Source organism: Dasypus novemcinctus, chromosome 9 (assembly GCF_030445035.2).
Source record: "Dasypus novemcinctus isolate mDasNov1 chromosome 9, mDasNov1.1.hap2, whole genome shotgun sequence".
Taxonomy (NCBI): Eukaryota; Metazoa; Chordata; class Mammalia; order Cingulata; family Dasypodidae; genus Dasypus; species Dasypus novemcinctus.
The window spans coordinates 81,358,663-81,378,425 of NC_080681.1; the positions used below are offsets into that span (position 1 = coordinate 81,358,663).

General features: G+C 39.7%; 2 protein-coding genes across 7 annotated transcripts in view; both read left to right on the plus strand.

Annotated features, from left to right (window-relative positions):
• Positions 1 to 6,746, plus strand: part of EPS15 (epidermal growth factor receptor pathway substrate 15) — a 196,850-nt gene extending 190,104 nt beyond the window's left edge. For 2 of the 4 annotated variants that reach the window (XM_012518810.3, XM_004476485.4), the window contains exons 23-25: positions 605 to 767; positions 2,972 to 3,159; positions 5,567 to 6,746. In XM_012518810.3, coding sequence (XP_012374264.2) covers positions 605 to 767; positions 2,972 to 3,159; positions 5,567 to 5,713 — 498 coding nt within the window. In that variant the 3' untranslated portion in view covers positions 5,714 to 6,746. The remainder of the gene's footprint in view (positions 1 to 604; positions 768 to 2,971; positions 3,160 to 5,566) is intronic. The other 2 variants (XM_023584095.2, XM_058303602.1) reach the window with 1 other exon arrangement.
• Positions 6,747 to 14,230: 7,484 nt separating this feature from the next.
• TTC39A (tetratricopeptide repeat domain 39A) overlaps positions 14,231 to 19,763 on the plus strand; it is a 60,279-nt gene continuing 54,746 nt past the window's right edge. Inside the window, exon 1 of one of the 3 annotated variants that reach the window (XM_058303608.2) lies at positions 14,231 to 14,298. Coding sequence is in view for 2 of the 3 variants with exons in the window: in XM_058303607.2 (XP_058159590.1) it covers positions 17,264 to 17,316 (53 nt within the window). In the remaining variant the exon portion in view is untranslated. Of the gene's footprint in view, positions 14,299 to 17,179; positions 17,317 to 19,763 lie in introns of those variants that run through there. The other 2 variants (XM_058303607.2, XM_058303606.2) reach the window with 2 other exon arrangements.

The following is a 19,763-nucleotide window of genomic DNA, read 5'->3' on the forward strand; positions in this document are numbered from 1 at the left end:
TTTCAATTATTAAATGTACAAATTAAAGTTTTAAAAAATAGGAAATCATTGTCTAGTTCTTTGTAGAGAAGTGAATCTTTCATTACTCCATGGATCAGAAAGTCAGAGTCTTCAGACTGACATTAAGGCTATCATTCTGTGGGATCAGTTTGCTTTCCAGTTTTTCAAGATATCATTTTCTTTGGCACTAGTATTAAATCTATCCTATATTTAAAAGCATTGAAATTACGGGATCAGTATGTATTTTTCTTTGATTATCATTTGAATTAGATTTCATTTGAAGAATGATGTCCGGTTCCTTTAAAATGAACTTCACGTGGTTTTGTATTGAATATTGCCTGAAGCTGACAACTTTTAATCTAGAGTTGGCTTGTTTTGGTTTGGCCTGTTGCTCTTTATAAGTAATGATTTTATTATCACTATACACCTAGAACATTTTTTAAAATTTCTCCCTTTTGGCCCTCAATGCAAAGATTAAAATTTCAGAGCTCTCAAAATTGAAGTAAACCTGCATTAATACTTATGATCATTCTTCCAAATGTTATGTGGTCATGCACAGTTTGCCCATATATAACCATCTATAAATATTTCTCTTCAAACAAAGGTCAACGATGAAGATCCTTTTAGTTCTGGCACATCAAGCTCTGTCAGCAATGTGGTTATTACAAAAAATGTGTTTGAGGAAACATCAGTCAAAAGTGAAGATGTACCCCCAGCATTACCACCAAAGATTGGAACTCCAACAAGGCCCTGCCCACCACCACCTGGTATGACAGTTGGTACCTTTCCTAAATCAATTCTTAATAGATATCTTTTCTCTTTCTGAAGAGTACTCTGTAGGCCTTACTTACTTATGTAAAGGACCTTAAACAAAACGAGTCAAAAAACATGGCAGAAGCCTACTGTTAACATCAGTTCTGACCCCAGTTCAGAATTACAGACTGTGCCTAAAGTAGCCAGCATGAGCAAACTTCATGGACTGACTTTCTGATAAGAGCTAATTTTTTAAAAATCATTTTAGTGAATGTAAGTGGAAAAATGAAAATATAGACAAAATTCCTTGCAAAAGCTTATGATTACCACTCAACATATTCCACAATCCCTACACGTCAGTGTTTTAATTAATTTCTATAAGATTAATTAGAAGTTCCCTTCTTTTCTTGCCAGATATAACGTCTACTTTAATCCTTTAATGTGAGACTATATGGCCTCTCTGAGATCCAGAACTCAATAATACAGTGATTTAAAACAGAGTAATATGTATTGTGAAAGAAAATAAAATTTTACCTCACTTTATCAAGACTCGTTTTATAGTCGTGATTTCTTCTCCCCCAACCCCACCCCAGAATAAAGTCTTAATAACTTGGGGTTTTTTTTGTTTTGTTTATAATTAAGGTGATACACTCATATGAAGTGATAAAAACGCAACTCCCTGAGTAGTTGTGGTACTGCTAGGCTGTTACATGAGAAGACATATCTGGCATATTGTTATTTCTTGATAAGTTTTCATCCCCAGTAATAATAATCATAGATTATTATTCTTGCCTTTTCATAATAACCTCCTCATGGTATTTCTTAGGCAGGTTATTTTTTTCTTTGACTTAAAGAACTACATGTACTATTGTTAATACTCAATATCTATTGAAAAATCAACTGAACAAGTTAAGTGATTCCTCTTTTAAGGAAAATCAGCCTATATCATATGTTGCTAGAGGGTATAGTAATAAAGCTATTAGAATATATTTTAAAAAACAAGTAATAATCAATTTGCTTGTTTACGTTTTTATACCTGTATGATGCCAATAGTGAGGTTATTTTCTAAATCCTAAGTAAAATAATACACACTAGCACCTTGATTAAATCTAAGAAATCTTCAGCAAGGTGAATGTGTGTGATCAAGGAGGGAAAGGCAGTTTGTTGGAAAGAGCACTGGACTGGGAACCTAAAGATCTGGGTTTTAATGCTGAATCTTGCACTGACTGGCTCTGTGATTGCGAGTGTATAATTTCATATGTGAGCCTCAGCTGCCTCAGCTCTCAGATGGTGGTAATAATTCTAATTTTGCCTACCTTCATAGGTTTGTTGAAAGAATCCATTGAGATATGAGATATGAATGTCTTTTGTAAACTGCTACATTGATGGAAAGAACCTGTTTTTTTGATTGCTATTACCAGCCTTGTGCATTTTAGAAAAAAGTGGATATTTGAAGATATTTTAATACTTATTTTTATTTCTTCTTCAAGAAGCACTAAATTTAAGTAAAACTTTAATGTTAGAGAACTTGTCTGAAAATGATGTTGAGTTAATGAAAGAATAACAGGACAGTATGCTGTTGTTTGGTCAAAGATTAGTTTATCAACAACCACAAAGATTTAGGCCCCAGGCTTCAAAACATTGTTTATTCTTCAGTTTGTAATATGGTGGCTGACAAAAAAGTACGTAGGGTTTTACCAGAGTAATTTTTAATTTCATGCTCCCTTGTGTTGTTATATAGAGCAGAGCAATTTTAGCATTTTTCAAAGGTCATTGCCTTTACTGCCTCTGCTGAGCAACTGTCTAAGTATCAGGCTGAGGTTATAACAGCACAAGCTGTTCTGTTTTTTGTGGGTTTTTTGTTTTTGTTGTTGTTACTATGTTGTTCTCTTCTTCTTTTATGCTTGCCTCCTCTTCTTGGGAACATGTTCCTTCTCAGCAAAGAAGTTTAATCTCTGGCTAAAAATATAGTTCCTGCCCCTTCTCTCTGCTATTTTTTCGTTTAACTGCATAGAGCTGGAGTATACTGAGAGATCGTATGTGAAAATTCAAGGACAGATTCTTAGTGTAGCCACTTAAGACAATATTGAGAATATGTTTTAAGGGTCTGACCTCATTCCCCTACCCCCAGTTCTTTAATGCTCTCTCTGTTTATGTTCTTGTATGTTTGTGTTTGCTGTGTTTGCTGGTTGAGTTAATTGTAATGATTTTGATCCAGGGAAAAGACCCATCAACAAATTGGATTCTTCTGATCCCTTTAAACTGAATGATCCATTTCAGCCTTTCCCATGCAATGATAGCCCCAAAGAAAAAGATCCTGATATGTTTTGCGATCAGTTCACTTCTACTACTACTACCACTACCAATAAAGAGACTGACCCAACCAATTTTGCTAACTTCAGTGCTGTAAGTACTGTGAATGGGCTGTTTGGGGGAAAATCTTTCCATTTATAGTTTAAAGTTATCAAGATTACTTTGGAGTGTGCCAAATTGCATCATTTGAACCAAACTTATCAACATAATAAAAATACTTGATTCTTCCCCCAAGCAAAACCTGTTTGATTCTGTTTTGATGGTTCTAAAATTGTTCCATTGCACAAATGATGTGATATATACAAGTTGTTTTGCAAATCCTTCTCTTAGTCTTGAAGTGCAATCTAAACAAACTCCTGAGAATTATTATTTTGCAGATGGCTAGGGATGATGATGATTTAATTGGCCATTAGGCAATGCTGTCTGCCTACTTGAGGAATAATACCAGTAATGAGCTAGTATATTTATTTGGTAACAGTATATGTGTGTTTGTGCATAAATTTTTGTTGATTTCTGGAGACCAGTCAGCAATAATTTTATGAGAGGATAAGGTCATGGATTCTTTGAGTAGAAAGTAAAATTCTGGTTTTATATAGTAGTTTTTTAAAAAATGTGAATACCAGAATCTTAAATCTGATTGTCAAAATCTAACCAATTTTAATTATATGGAAGTCTCTAATTCACTAACCTTCCATATTTACTCTGTACTCTCTCTGAACTGAGTAGAAAAAGCAGACCATTAGAAACAATGGAGGATGCTGATAACAGCACAGGCAGGGCCTGTAAGAGCCCTGAAATGGGACAACCAACCATGAAGGTGCTACTTTGGAGGAACATAAAGCAGTGCCATATATTCCATCATTATTCAGATACAAATAAGTCTGTTTGGTTTTTTTAAAAATAAAATTCTCTTAGAGTAACTAACAAAATTATATTTACCCATTTTTTTTTTTCAGGCAAAATGACTTTCTTCATTATCACTGCCCATTCCATAAAGGATTTTTCCTCTACTTATCCCCTTGTACTCTTGAGATTATTTTGGAATTAGATGATCTAGTGACAGGTGACCGTGACCACATTCTGCTTAATGCCTTCCTCCTCAGTGTTGCATTTGGTTACCCAACCACTACCTTTATCCCTTTTTTAGTTAGAAGAGATTGACAGGGAATGTGCATGTAACTAAGACAGATTCCTAGATTCTAAATCTATACTTTGTTGTTGTTGTTGTTGTTGTTGTTGTTAATGTTGTTTTTAGGAGGTACTGGGGATTGAACCCAGGACCTTATACATGGGAAGTAGACACTCAATCACTGAGCTACGCCTGCTTTCCCTGCATCTATACTTTGAGTTCCAGTGGCTTCTTCTGAAGTGAAGGAACAGAATAGCAATCAATTTTTTGAATATTCTAAGAATAGCATCAAGGTTATATTGACTTGACTTTTGTTAATATGGAATTTGAATTATTTCAAGCAGAGAATCAAGAATTGGCTTTCTTAGGAGATTTTAATCCTCCTTTTTAATATATAATAACCCTCTAGCAGTTTATAGCAATTAGTATTTTTAGTATGGTTTCTGCAAGTCAAAACCTGGTTGGAATGAGTCTTGAACAATAACTGAGGTGTTTTGCCTATTTCATACTCCACAGTCTCAATATGCCATAATATAATATAAAGCTGTTCATAATAAAAATGTCTTCCCATTTTCATTATGAAAGATTTATTAAGAGTTATGTTTGTAAGTTTCAAAGACCCTCTAATTCCCTAGAGGAAAAAGCTACCATTTTCAAAAAGCCTACAATTTCATTCATTTCATTTCTTTATGGGATTTCTCCATGTGACAGGAGCCAAGTAGAATTTCTGTTTAGTATCTGCCAAGATTGCTCTTTTGGGTATAAAAATACTTCTCCAACCTAATAATTACCAGTGTTAAGGTTTTATTTAGAGTGGGTCACAAAGTTCTTAAAGCCTGCCAAAGCTTCAAAATCCTCATAATGCCTTTTAAAATATGATTTGGTCCACATCTTGCCTAGTATACTTTGTACTCTTAAGTTATATATAGCAAAGTCAGTATACTTTTTGCTTCATAGTTTTTCTGTACCTGAAGGTCTAGGATAAAATAAAGATTTACAAGTGGGATTAAGTTAAAATGATTTCTCATGTGAGGATGGTTGCTAAAGTTGAAGTAGTAAATGTTTTGCATTGGATGAGAAAGGCTAGCCCTCTCCTGCTTTTAAATCTCCTAATCCACCTAAAGCATTTCTACTTTTTAAAAGTGATATATGGTAGTGTTTAGTTTTATAGGCTTTCTATCTGTAAAGTGATTTAATTTTTAAAATTAAACCGAAATTTAATGGCTGGTTAAACTTAAACCTGTTTTCAGAACAAAAGATTTAACAAGCAACAGATAAGGCTATTCCCAGAGTCCTTCTGATTAAATAAGTAATGCCCCTTTTCTTTTCCTTTTGTTTTATTCATCATTCATTTGGTCTTTTAAATGGCAGTATCCCTCTGAAGAAGACATGATTGAATGGGCTAAGAGGGAAAGTGAGAGAGAGGAAGAGCAGAGGCTTGCCCGACTGAATCAGCAAGAGCAAGAAGACTTAGAACTGGCCATTGCACTCAGCAAATCTGAAATATCAGAAGCATGAAGAATTCTCATGTCGTTTGTCAACAATACTCTACTTCCTGAATACTGAAGCTATTTACAATATATCAAAACTACCTATAAGCATGGGAATACAAAAGGTTTGAGATTCCTGTAAATGTGACAGTTTATTTTTTTGTTTTTTTTGTTTTTTTTGACTCCATTTCAGACTTTTTTTTTCTTCTGTAAAAGCAATAACCAGTCAGATAACTTCACCTAGATACCTGTTCTGTTATGCATTTACTGTAACCTTTTGCCTGCCTGTGCTACTTTACTTGTAAAGCCAGAGCACCCAAACTTCTGCCTTCTAGTATATAGAGGAATGGTTTCACCTCTTCGCTACTCTTATTCTGTGGTTATTTTGATGATAGCCAGTGGAGTTGGTATTGCGGTTTTCTCCCCAATTTGAATGGTTGAAAGGAAAGAACATCCTATTTCTTTTTTGATGATGCACATTGGCTAGTTGAAAGTGCATGTTTGAATTTCCTTATATTTAAAATATTGTTTAGTTTGTTTTATAGGGACAAGGAAAATTTTTTGCATAGATTTACTCAGCAATTGAAAAAGGGATGCTTTCAATTGAAACTATTATAGCTTCAGAATCGATCTTTTCCTAAATAAAAACATTAAAGCCTCATATGTGAAATATATTTTTTAAAAAATTGCTTTCTGGATTCAAAGAATCTTAAATCAACAGTCATCTCTGCAAATGTTTATTAATTAATAAAATCAGTCTCTTACATATCAAGTTTGTAAGAAAACATTCATTTTAAGTGGAGAAAATGTATCACCTAAAATATACCCATCGATCCAAGGTAAGCAAAAGTCTTAACATGGCAGCCATTCTGCCTTTGCTATGGCACTATCCTCTTTAGTTTATGATAAGATTATTTTTGTACTTTTGCAGGAAAAAACTTTAGCAAGCTAGGACTGGAGGGTACTTTAATTTTTCATATATATTTTTTTGTTTTCCTTAATGAAGGCTCAGTTATTTTAAATGTAAAAACTTCTAATGAATAAAAATGAAATTGGTGATATGTAGTAAATCATATTATTTCTTTTTGTCCATCTTTGAAGTTTAAAGATAGTTCGTTTACTTTCTTCATATTTTTCATCTATAAAATTGGCAAGCTAGCAAAAAAATTGTTAGCTTTTAATTGAGAGAAAAGAGACCTGCTAAAGCATTAAATCTCTTCACATGTTAAAAGCCCATCTCCTGTAAAACTGATTTAGCAGACAAGCTGAATTTGGAATAAACTATGAGGTAGGCTGTTAATTATAGAAAATCTTAATTTTTTGAAATATCAGTTACTGTCTTAGATAATATAAGTTAATACCAAGTTAAAGAAAAATGTAGTTAAAAACTGAAATTCTCTGGTGTCACCAAGCCAGTAGTACTGATCTGAATTAGAGTAACTTATTTGCCCAGCCTGTAAGTAAATTCCAAAATATCCAATTCATTTCATCTTAAAATGGTGGTTTTTTTTCCTCCACACACAATTGGATTGCTGCAGTTCAAAACAAAACTTAAACCACTTTCTTGGACTGCTACTTTTTTCTATTTTTGTAAATAGAAACATTTCAGCATAAAAGTCGTATGTGTAAAGCAAGGGCTGAATCATCATCACAAGGCTTTAATTTTGATAAACTAATCCAGTGACCTAAGGATATACTGCAAAAGTTGATTGAGAAGGTAGTATTAGGAGTTGTGATAGGTAGTAGGTTTTTTGTTTTCTTTTCCTTCCCCTTACTCTTCAGGAAAAAGGTAAGTTGACTTGAACAACCTTCTTTTGCACTGGGAAAATGAATAAATGTTTGAAATACTTTTAAAGAATTTTTTAAATAAAAAAATCTCTGGAAAATATTAAATAACTGTAACTTATATACACCAACTTTCGATGTAATAAGTGTACCTTAATCTTATGTATGTTTAACTGGATTACATAGAATATTATCTTTTGTTAAACTATGTGTACTCAGTGGACCAATATATTAAAGTATGTATATATTATATAAATATATATATATATATATATATATATCTCATGTTCACTTTACATGTAGGATGAATGTCTTAGAATTGTTTGTGATTATATTTTACATTGTTGATGCTGGGTCCAAAGCCTGTGCTTGACAGATAAGTATTGCTGAGACCTAAGTGGCACTATTTACAAAGTTTTAACTATCTTCTACATACTTGTTCAGGTTGATTTGGGCTCCCTTTATACAATTTTCTCTGTTTCAAACTTGCAAATTGTAGTCTATAATGAGAATAATAAACTTTAAGTAATATTCAAGCATACTCTCCATAGATACTATTCAAAGGAATTTTGCACAGTTCTCTGAATATATCCATGCTTTGTCTAAGTAGAGGAAAGGTATATAGTTGGCACAGATTAATATTTATAATGCTCTTGGGACAGTACCTGGTATAGAATAAATGCTCAATAAATTTTAATTTATTATTAGTTATGTCTGTTATTATGAAAGAAAGTTTGGAAATCTGTGTGCCTAAAGGCACTGCCTGAAACTAGATGACTTTCAGTATATTTGTGACATAAAGGTTTGTGATATGGACCTGGGAAGGCACTATGATACAGTAAATTAATATGGTCCTGGGATTGAGTTCCTTTTCTGCCATCTTTGAGAAAGATACTTTGAGAAAGTAATGTAAAGGTAACTTTGTGAAAGTTATTTAACCTCCCTTAGCTTCATTTTCCTCACCTGAGCATTATAATAGTTAAGAAAATTGTTCTAAATATTAAGTGTTACTGTAAGGAACATAGTAGATGCCCAATAAATGTTAGTTTTCTTTCTCTTCCATTTGACTTTGGATATTTAATATTTTTTATTTTAATTAAGCAAATTCAGCCATGGTTTTATTAATAGTAATTAAATGCACATTATATGTGAAGCATTGTACTAAGCACTTAATGTGTGTTTTCTCATTTAATGTTCAAAAGAGCCCTAACAGGTAGTATTATCCTTATTTTAGAAACAGAAACTGAGGCTCAAAAAATTCAAATAATGTGCTTCAGATCCTATAGCTAATAAGTAGCTGAGCCAAGAATTCAACTCTGGACTATCTGATTCTAAAACGTGATGCTCTTTCTAGTCTACCATGCTTTGTCTTGTTTTGTGGGGGGAAGAAAATTGCTTATAGGAAATCCTAGGAACAGGACATGAATAATTATAACAATAACAAGAAGTAACATTTATTAAGCTGTACCAGGAATGATCCTAAATACTTTATATATTTTAGTTCATTTAATCTGCACAGCAGTAACTCTATAGGTATAGGTAAACTATAGTCTCCATTTTACAAAAGAGGCACCCTAATTAGACTACAGTTATGCAGCTATTAAGTGGCAGAGCTGGAATTTGAACCCAGGAGACTGGCTCCAAAATTTTAACCACGACTCTACTCCTATTAAGGTGTGAAGCCAGAGGAAAAGTATTATAAATGAAATAATCCATGTAGTATGTCCTCTTGAGAATTAGTGGAATAATATATATATAGCATATGGCATCTTAAAAAATATTTTCCAATTTGTTCTTCTGTTTGAGTCTTGCGAGGGTTTACAACAGTTTCTGACACTTGAAAGCACTTATTAACCAGTGTTAGTTAATGGGGAAAATGGCCAAACTTGTTTTTTTATTAAGGAAATACAAATTTTAAAGCCATAGAGCTAGCAAAAATTGAAAAGTCATTTATCAGTGCTGGCAAGGCTCTGTAAAGTGTGTAAGCACATAAAAAGGACAGCAGAGAGTAAATTTTGAAGTTTGCCCTACTGATGGAAGGACAGAACATTCTAGGCCGCAGGCATGGTATATAAAGACAAAGAGGGTAGGACCATGGTACTGTGTACTTATTAATAAGCAAGCAAGTACTGAAGTAATTGACTGTGGGTGGAATTAAGGTTTGCAGACAGGAAAGTAAGATGTTTATGTTTGTGTTCAAAGAAGGTCTCATTGGTGGCAATTTGGAGGATGGCTTTAGGAGAAAACCCGATAAGGCAAGGAGAGCAGGTATGGGACAATGTTCCAGGTGAAACAGTAAGGACCTATAATGTGTCTGTGGCTGAGGCCTGAGAGAAGGGGACAAATGGAGAGTGATTTAGGAGAATCCGCAGGCCTTAGGGACTGATTAGAGATGAGTGGAGGAAATAGAAAATAGTTCTCAAACTTTAGTGTGAGCATCAGGATCTCCTGAAGAGCTTGTTAAAGTACAGATTGCTGGATCCCCATCCCGGGAGTTTCTGATTCAGGAGGTCTAGGGTGGGACCAAGAATTTTCACTTCTAACAAGTTCCCAGGTGATGCTGATGCTGATGCTACTACTGGTCCAGGGACCTCAATTTGAGAACCACTGGCATGGAGACTAACTTCCAAATCTCTTTTTTCTCCTGTGAGTTTTATTATATCCCCTCATTTGGTCTGTACTGCTGTTGCACTTGTTGTTCTGCGCCTGAAGTATACATTCTGCTTCGTAGTGGATTCAATTCCAGAGTTGCAAACTAACACTTAGATGGCACTGTGGACCCAGTACTATTGGTAATACTGTATATATTGAGTCATTTAATCTCCATAATAGCCTTTTAAGGTAGGTTATTCCCAGTTTACAGGTGAGGAAACAGGTACAAAGAGGTTAAATGACTTGTTCAATATTGCATAGCTTTTTAGTGCTAGAGTAGGATTCAAACCCAGGGAATTTGGCTCTAGAATCCATACTCAGTTACTTTGCTGAAAACAATTTACATTAATATACTTTTTTCCATGTTTATCTATAGTGTACCTCTTACTGCTAGAAAGTCCTTTGTTGCCTGAGTTCTGAAAATGTACAGTGAGAAAGTCATTGTCATTCCATTCACCTTTGTTGAGGCCTCTTGTGTACTGGGTACGGGCTGGGCCAGGGACAAAGAAGACTCTGCAAGGGCCTTGACATCAGTGATATACTGGGGATGTAGACATCTGCTTACATTTAATTTTACAATATTGCTTACATTATAATAGGAGTGCTGGGACACCCAGAGGCAGGTTCTCAGAGAATTGGGGCAGGCTTCCTAGGGTTGGTGTCTCCAAGATGCAATATTTGCATGCATTAATAAAAACATATATGGAGACTGTTGAGATTTAAAAATAAAAACATATAGCTTACAAGGCCATACCATTTGATGTCAGGCCTATGTCAACAGCAGATAAGTATCCCAGAATGCCTTATTCAATAGCATTCATTGCTTTAGTGAATTCAGCCTGATCCAAGGTCTGACCTTCAAGTTTAGAAATCTAATCTTCATCAGTAGAATGAGGACAGGCAAGTTCACAGGGACTGATGTAGAAACCAGAATGCTATTTCTAGCAAAAATAAATAGTTGCTTGCAACAGGACTTAGAGTTCCCATAATTGTTTGAACAAGAAATACACTCCTTTGCTGGTGCTTAGATGACTCCTGCCTCAGAGATTACTCTTGCTTTCTGCATCTAGTACTGCCTGGGCCCTTCTGATGGACACGACTTTTAGATGGATATGTTTAATCAGGTTATGGTCTGGTTTGACTGGTTGGGTAGCCATGTCTTTCTGGAGTGACTTTGTATATCTTTGCTTCACTCCATTGTATATGGACTCTGTAGTTTTAACTCTTCCTAACATAGACTTTCCCCACTTTCTGGTTCCTAGTAAAGCATCTCAGCCCTTTATCTCTGGTTCTACCCTTTCATTAATCATGTTAATGATTAATGGCAAATGTGCCAGAACTTCCTGACTTATTTCCCTCCAAACCATTAATATGTCTTAACAATTCTACCTTTTAAATCTCTCTCAAGTCAGTCCTCTCCATCTTCAGCACCACTGCCCCAATTCAGGTCCTCTTCATCTATCTTCTAGACTATAGTCAAAGCCTTTTTCTTTTTTAATCTTCCTGCCAACATTTTTTTTTTCTATCTCCCTTCAAAGCATCCTTTATATGCAGTTAGATTCTTCTAGAATCAAGATCTGCCCCTAATATTCTTACTAAAACATGCCACTGGTTCCCCATCATACACAGGTTAAAATCTTAACTTCTTAGAAGGCTATTCCTTCATGACCTTAATTTTTACTGATATTTAATCATTAGTGGCTTAAAACATATAAGGTAGGGTTGTTTTTGGTTTTTTCCTTTAAACAAATCACTACTTGAAGGAAATAAAGGTATCCCTAATCTGTTTAGTATATGGAATTCTTTTGAAATGTACATGATTTTACCCTCTAACTCTCTTTTCAAAGGAATACATTAGTTGGATCTTGAAATTAATTTAGTGAATCATGACCAGCATATAAAAAATAGAAACAATAACCGCTCAGGTTCCCATAACCAGCTTCAATAATTACCAATTCCTATCCAATCTTATTTTATCTATACTTCTTTTTTTTTTTTTTTTTTTTTTTTAAAGATTTATTTATTTATTTAATTTCCCCCCCTCCCCTGGTTGTCTGTTCTTGGTGTCTATTTGCTGCGTCTTGTTTCTTTGTCCGCTTCTGTTGTCGTCAGCGGCACGGGAAGTGTGGGCGGCGCCATTCCTGGGCAGGCTGCACTTTCTTTTCACACTGGGCGCTTTTCCTCACGGGCTCACTCCTTGCGCGTGGGGCTCCCCCACGCGGGGGACACCCTTGCATGGCAAGGCACTCCTTGCGCGCATCAGCACTGCGCATGGCCAGCTCCACACGGGTCAAGGAGGCCCAGGGTTCGAACCGCGGACCTCCCATATGGTAGACGGACGCCCTAACCACTGGGCCAAAGTCCGTTTCCCTATCTATACTTCTATCCACTTCCCCTCTCATGTTTTTTGAAGCATATCCTATATATTTACTTCACTTACAAATTTTCCAGTATATTAATGGGCAAAATTTTAAAAATCATGAAATAGAATTTGTTATTGAATATGTGTAAGTCCACAAAATGAATGTTTGAAATCTACCAATTTAAAAAAATCTCAAGTTAAGAATGTGGGTTCTAATGCTGTATATTCAGGTAAGATAAGATTATCTCATGGAAGATAAGATGTGTCTGTGCAAAAAAAACACCACCCATTTTTCTTCCCCACCCAACAAGTGTATAATAGAATGTGTTCAACTGCCTAAGACCCAAGGGCTCAGTCTCAGCCTCTCCTTTCTGTTTCCTCTGGAGTCATCACTTGCAAGGATTGTTATTTTGTGGAAAGGAAGAGGAACTAACACTAGGACCTTCTCTAAGTCTGGCACTAAGGCTCTTACGTATATTAGCCTGTTTATTCTCCACAAAGCTTAAAACAGATAGAAAAATGAGGTATAGAGAGATGGAAGTGACTTGGCTAAGACCCCTCAACCTCAGAGGCCCAGCCATATTTCAGCCCAGGTGTCTGGGCTCTGAGACCTGCTCTTACACCACACCAGGCTGCCTTTTGCTCACCTGGTCTTAAAGGCAGCCCTTTGAACACAAGTAACAGCAAAGATCAAGACTTAGAAACCCTGGTTCCTAAGCAAGAAACCTCCATCCAGCACAAAGCAGACTTCACACCCATCCTGAGTTTAAGTTCTCCAGGACACATGAAAGCGGCTCCAAGCAGAAGTGCCTTACCAGCAAGGGGCAGGAGTGTGATTCCAGAGCCCCTGTGGGGCTTTTAATATTGGTTGGGTGTGTCAGTGCTGAGCCAACCCTGAATTGTTCTCATCCAATGTGGGTCTCTGTGTGATCTTGATCAAGTCCCGAGTTAAAAGACCCCTCCAGGACTGGGATATATAGAGACCCAGATGTGGTATACTTCCTACCTTAGTCAAAACTCTGGCCCCAGAGTGGGCAGAAGCAGTTAGGAACTCCCAAGCCCCTTGCAGAATGCTGCCTTAACCCCATATAAGCATAAGAACTGATCATGTAAAAAAAAAATGCAACCCTCTAGTTCATCTCAGCTGCCTGAGAAGGTTCTCAGCCCTGTAGAAGGAACCCTGACCTAGAAGTCTTACAAACATGGATCTAAGTTCTTAGCATTTGCTAGCTGTGTAAATTGAGTAAATCTTTTAACGTCCTTGGTCGGTGGCGTCCACATCTTCTGTGAAGATAAGAGATGATGGATATAAAGTCTTGGTTCTTATTAACGTAGCAGATATTCACTAAATAGGAGTTGTGATATTTTTGTTTAAGAAGACTGAAAACAATACATTTTTGGAAAATGTCAATCTATGATTAAATTGCTAAAAGATTTGCTGCACAAAGGAATAAACTTCAGTTATCTTGAAAGTTCATTTGAACAGAACATTTACTTCCTCTGATTCTGCATAAAACTATCACTGTAGGAAGTGTACAGAGCATACATTATGTATAGGGCGCAGTTCAGTTTTGTTTGTACTAACTTATTTAATCCTCACAACATCCCTTGAGATAGGTGCTATTCTTATTCTCACTTTACAGACAAGAAATTGGAGCACAGAGAGGTTAATATATAACTTGCCCAAAGTCACATGCAGCAAGTGAGTGGTGGGGCCAAGATGCAAACCAAGGCAGTCTGGTTCCAGAGTGAGGAGGAATGGGAAGAGTAAAGCATACTCTACCTTGAGGTTGTTAATGAGATTCAAAAATAAGGTAAGTTTTGGGAAAGTGATTCATAAATACTGTGCATTTTAAGAGCTTCCATGACAGACAGACTAAGGCTGAGGTTAAGATATAGACTCTTCAGCTACTTGTGTGATTTTGAGCGAATTATTATACTTAATCCCTCTGTGCTTCTCTTTCTCAACTATAAAAGATGGGATTGTAAAAGGACATACTCCATGATAGGATTGTTTTGATTAGATGAGTTGGTACATGCGAGAGGTTTAGAATAATGCCTAACAGTTCTCAACAAAGGTATATTACTACTACTATGAATAGGAAACAAGCTTGGAGTGTGAAAACTCTGGGATTGAATCTGAGCTCCTGATTCAATTTTAGAAACATTTCTAAACTTCTGATTCAATTTTATCAAAACAATTGTTGAACAAACTAGAGGTAGTTGTTTCAATATATGAAGATATTTTATTACTATTTTACTATAAAACATATTAATGAATACACCAGATTACATTTTCTAAAATGACAAATGAGGCAAAAAGATAACATTTCTCTTTGATTCCTAATGAGAACCTGAAAACAGTCTTTTGGAGGATTCAGGTTCCTGCGATGTCTGTGATACTGTCCATGAGAATACAAGCAGTGCTTAGTAGTAAAAAACATTTTGCTAAATTATTCTATCTTGGATCCTTACCCAAAATGATCATCCTTCTAATCTGGTTTTCAGCACTCAATCAAGTGTTTCTTCATTATTAAGCACAGATCTGGTTGAGTGATAGGTTTTGTGTGTTCATACAATATATATACAGAAGGGTGGTAGCATACTATCCTGCATTGGATGTCAAAGCAAGTTCTACTTTGGATTGGAAATAAATGTTTCAAAATAGTTCTGCTTGATATTGCCCGTTTAATTACTGCTACTGTCGTGGTGAATCAAGATGCTTGTCAGGTGGTATAAAAAGAGATGTTTTGAAGAGAAACTGCTTTTAAAGTCTCCTAGGCACCCCTATTTTCATGCCTCCTCAGATCTTCACATGAATCCGCCATCTTGTCTCCGAGGTAGTTGTATTTAAACATCCTCAGCATACTGTCCGCCCCTGAGTAAAAACTTAATATGGATATTCATTTATTAACATTGAGCATCTACTATGTGTAGCAATGGTGCTAGACTCTGTGGAAGATGCAGATATGAGATACTCTCTGTATCTATGGTGATATAGAAGTCTGAAGGATGAGACCAATATGGTCGTCAATAACTAATAAAAGGATTTTAAAATATGTAGTGCTAAATGCTGGAAGAGAAACCAATCAAAATGTAATCTCCAAAGAGGAAGAGATGCCTGCCATTAGAGAGATAAAGGAGGGCTTCCTGAGAAAGTGGTTTGACTGGAGACTCAGACTGGGCAGTTCTTCCTAGCAGAATGGGCTCTGGGTCTATAGTAAGCCAGGCTTCTGAGACCCAGAGGTATTCTTGCCTATGAGCCTGGGAGGAGGCTGGTTATCTGTGATGCTCATGGCTGCCAAACTGGACAAAGTTCTGTGGGCTGAGAGATTTGGGTCCCTGGGTGCATCTGTAACTGGAATTTCCAGATCTGGAAGCTCTAGCTCTGTGGTCAGATGGGCAACATTCTCTGGCCCTTGTTGATCTGCCACAACAAAGATATGAGTGCCCAGAGAAAGGGGGAAAGGTCAGATCTTTTCTGCCTGCCAGGGAAGAGTGAGAGTAATTGCCAGTTGGTCCTTAGGTCTTCTGTCTTCTGGGGGAAGCCCACTTGCTGACCACAGCCAGTGAGGGGGGGAAGTACCAGAGAGAGCTGGGTTTAAGATCTGGCTGTACCACTGTGTCTCAGGGATGCTGTTTAACTCCTCAGAGCCTCAGTTTCATCAGCTGTAAAATATGGATAAATGAGAATTTAATAAGATCAAAGTAATTTATGTAAAACACCTGGTTCAGGACTTGGCACATTAGAGAATGTCTTGGGCTTGTCAAAATCAGTCATCATATATTGAGCACACAATCTGTATATAAATACTTAAGATACAGACCCAGCCCAAAAAAAGTCAGAACCTGAGTCTCTTTCTTAGCCACCCTATCTCCTCTGCCACATCCTCTCTCACCCCTTCCTCTCCCATCTAGAGGAGTCTCCAGGGGTCTCTGAATCTATTCTTCCTGCTGAAACGGGAGTGATGGTCCTCAAGTACCTCCTCATGCTCCCTGCTCCTTGTCCTATGGAGCCTTCCATCAGAGCCCACTGGACTGCACTGCCAGGGGCCCTCCTTGCTCCAAAGCTGATTCTGCTTGTGTGTAGTGGTTAAAAGTCCAAACTGCACGTGATCTAAGGTAAACTATGAGGCTTCAAACAAAGTTTGTACTGGAGACAGGCTGTGGCTCATTTTCTCCTGAGGCCTGGGCCTCCGACTCTTAATTCCCACTGAGAATTCTAAGTCTGTGAACAGGGCCATGTCCAAGTACCTGGTCCAGTCTGCAGTTTAGCTTTTCAGGCCCAGGCTACAGCCCACCTGCCTGACCCCTGCCACTCCTGCCCCATGGTCCAGGCAAGGTGGGTTCTGTGTGGGCAGGAGGGAAAGGCTCTGGTGGTAGGGCTTTGGCAGAGACCCTGGTACTGAAGGAAGACATCCATCAGGATGGAGTGTGGGCTCTAGACTGGGAGTGGAGAGGCCCCGGGTAGGTCCTGGTTCTGCCACTGGCTCCCTGAGTGACCTTGGACAACTCCCTGGCCCAGGCCTTCGGTTTCTCCCTGTGCCTAAGGATGGGTCTGACGTGTGTGAGATCCTTTCTGGCTCTGGATGGGAGCGGTCCTGACTTGAAATTCCAGGACTGCTCGAGGGACACCGCAGCCCAGGCAGGGCGGGTAGACCCGGCTGGGCCGGGAGGAGCCGCGGGCCCGCCCCGTGCGCCCGTCCCCACCTCCAGGTGCCGCGGCCAGCGCAGCCGCGAGGGGCCGCCCGCGCCTCTGCCCGAGTCCGGCCGGCGTCCATGGCCTTCCTCACAGCCTGGAAGGGGGCGGCCTCCGGGAAAAGCGAACGCAGGTACCGGCCAGGGCGCAGGCTCGGCGGGGGGCGCAGGTGGGACGGAGGGGCCTCACGGAGGGGGCCTCTGGCGGGGACAGCGACGGGAGCGGCAGCCGAGGGGCACAGGGGGCTCGGGTGCCGGGCGCTGGGGTAACGGCCGGAGCCGGGGAGCAGCAGCCCAGAGTCCCTCTCCCCGCACGGGCCCTCTGCCGGTGTGTCGGCCCCCAGCAGGGCTGGGAGGGGGGATAGGGACACCCAGTCCCCTCCATTCCCCACCTACTCACCCCGTCCTGCCTGAGCTCCGCTTCTGGTGCCGCCGCCGGTGGGGCACCTGCGAGGGCAACTCAGGTGAGCTGGAGACCCCGGCGGGGCTGGTTGCGGCCGCGCGTCTGCGCTCAGTCCTGCAGCTCACGCACCTGGCCTTTGTGTGCCGCCGCAGGTTACAGCGGCGCACCTTCCCACCGAGGGCTTGCCCACATCTGGGGGGCAGCAGACTGGGATGAAATTCTGGGTCCCAGGACCGATCTAGGGCGGAATTATGTGCACTAAAGCTCCTTCAAGGTCACCTCTTCAGGGATGTCGTTTTCCCCTTCCCATGTCATCTCCCCAGCTGTCCCCACCCCTTGGATGAATTGTTACCTCCAGATGTGTTCCCATGAGAGAGGGCACAGCTCTGACCTCTGTGCTTCGGCCTCCAAATCTTTCATATTTACATAAAGATTGCTGTGCTCGGAGGTCAGTCCTACTGTACTTCCCATGCCTGCATCTGATTCACAGAGGAGCACCTCAAATTCTGCAAGCCCCAAACCAAATGCAGCATGTTCACACCCCAAACCTGTTCCTCCTCCTATGTCACAGTCATCCACCCAGTTGCCCAAGCCCGAAACTCAGAAGTCATCCCTGACAACTTCACCCACCCCCCCCTCAGTCACCATGTCCTGCTGATTTTATCTCTTAGGTGTCTTTCTCAAAGCTATTCATTCCCCTTGGACTATTGCAAAATTCCCTAACTTTCCCAGGGCCTCCAGTCTCTCCCTTTCCAGTAAACACTCCCAGACTGGTCTTTCTAAAGCACCAACCAGATCATGTCATTTTTGTGCTTTAAAACCCTTCCATAGCTCTCTATCTCCTAGAAGTTGAAGTTCAAGGCTCTTAGCTTGGCATTCTGGACCTTAAAGGGGAGAGACTGTGACCTGTCCAGGCCCATTTCCTGTCAATTCCTGACCCTCATTCTGTCCCAGCAAGTGCTCTCAAACCATGCTGGGGCTGCTCAGGGACGCCTCTGCCTGAAATGCTATCCCTCTGCCCCTGACAGTCATTCCTTAAGACTCAGCTTTAGGTGGCCTCTTTGGCAGAACCTTTCTTTTATTTATTTATTTATTTTTTATTTGTTTCTCTCCCTTTCTCCCCCCCGCCCAGTTGTGTGCTCTGTGTCCATTCGCTGTGTGTTCTTCTGTGACCGCTTCTATCCTTATCAGCGGGACCAGGAATCTGTGTTTCTTTTCATTGCGTCATCTTGTGTCAGCTTTCCGTGTGTGTGGCGCCACTCTTGGGCAGGCTGCACTTTCTTTTGTACCCGCTGGTTGGCTCTCCTTATGGGGCGCATCCTTGCGCTTGGGGCTCCCCTACGCGGGGTACACCCCTGCGTGGCAGGGCACTCCTTGCACGCATCAGCTCTGCACATGGGCCAGCTCCACACGGGTCAAGGAGGCCCGGGGTTTGAACCGCGAACCTCCCATGTGGTCGGCAGACGCCCTATCCATTGGGCCAAGTCCGCTTCCCTGCAGAACCTTTCTGACCCACTCTTGAGTCAGGTCAGGAGCTTTCAAGGCTCTGGCATCTCTGCTTCCATTTCACAGCTCTGATTCAGTCTTTCAACAGGGTTGAACACTTAGGTTGCAACATTGTACCGGGCACTGCGGATATGGTTTTACTTCTCAGGAGCCCACGTTCTGGTGGGAGAGACAGACAAACAAGGAGACTAATAAACATCAGAAACAGATGCTGAGGAAGTTTTTGAATAGGGCGATGTAGGGAAGTGGCTGTGGCTCAATCAGTTGGGCTCCTGCCTACCAGATGGGAGGCCCTGAATTCACTTCCCAGGGCCTTGTTGTGAAGGCAAAGCTGGCCGATGCACCACAGATTGCTGACGGCCCATGCACTGTGGAGAGCTGACGGCCCATGTGTGGCGGAGAGCTGGCGCAGCAAGATGACGCAACAAAAGGAAGACAAGCAGATACAGAAAAAATGCGTAGCGAATGGGCACAGAGAAGAGACAACAAAAGAAAAGGAACAGCCGCAAGGGGGGGAATAAATAAATCTTAAAAAAAAATAAAAAATGAAACAGGGCAATGTGATGAACAGTGAGGTTGGCCATGCTTAGAGCATTCCAGGCAGTGAAGCCTGCTGTGTTTCTGAGCAGCAGAAAGGGCTGGGCTATAGAAGAGGTTGGGCATCTGTGCCTG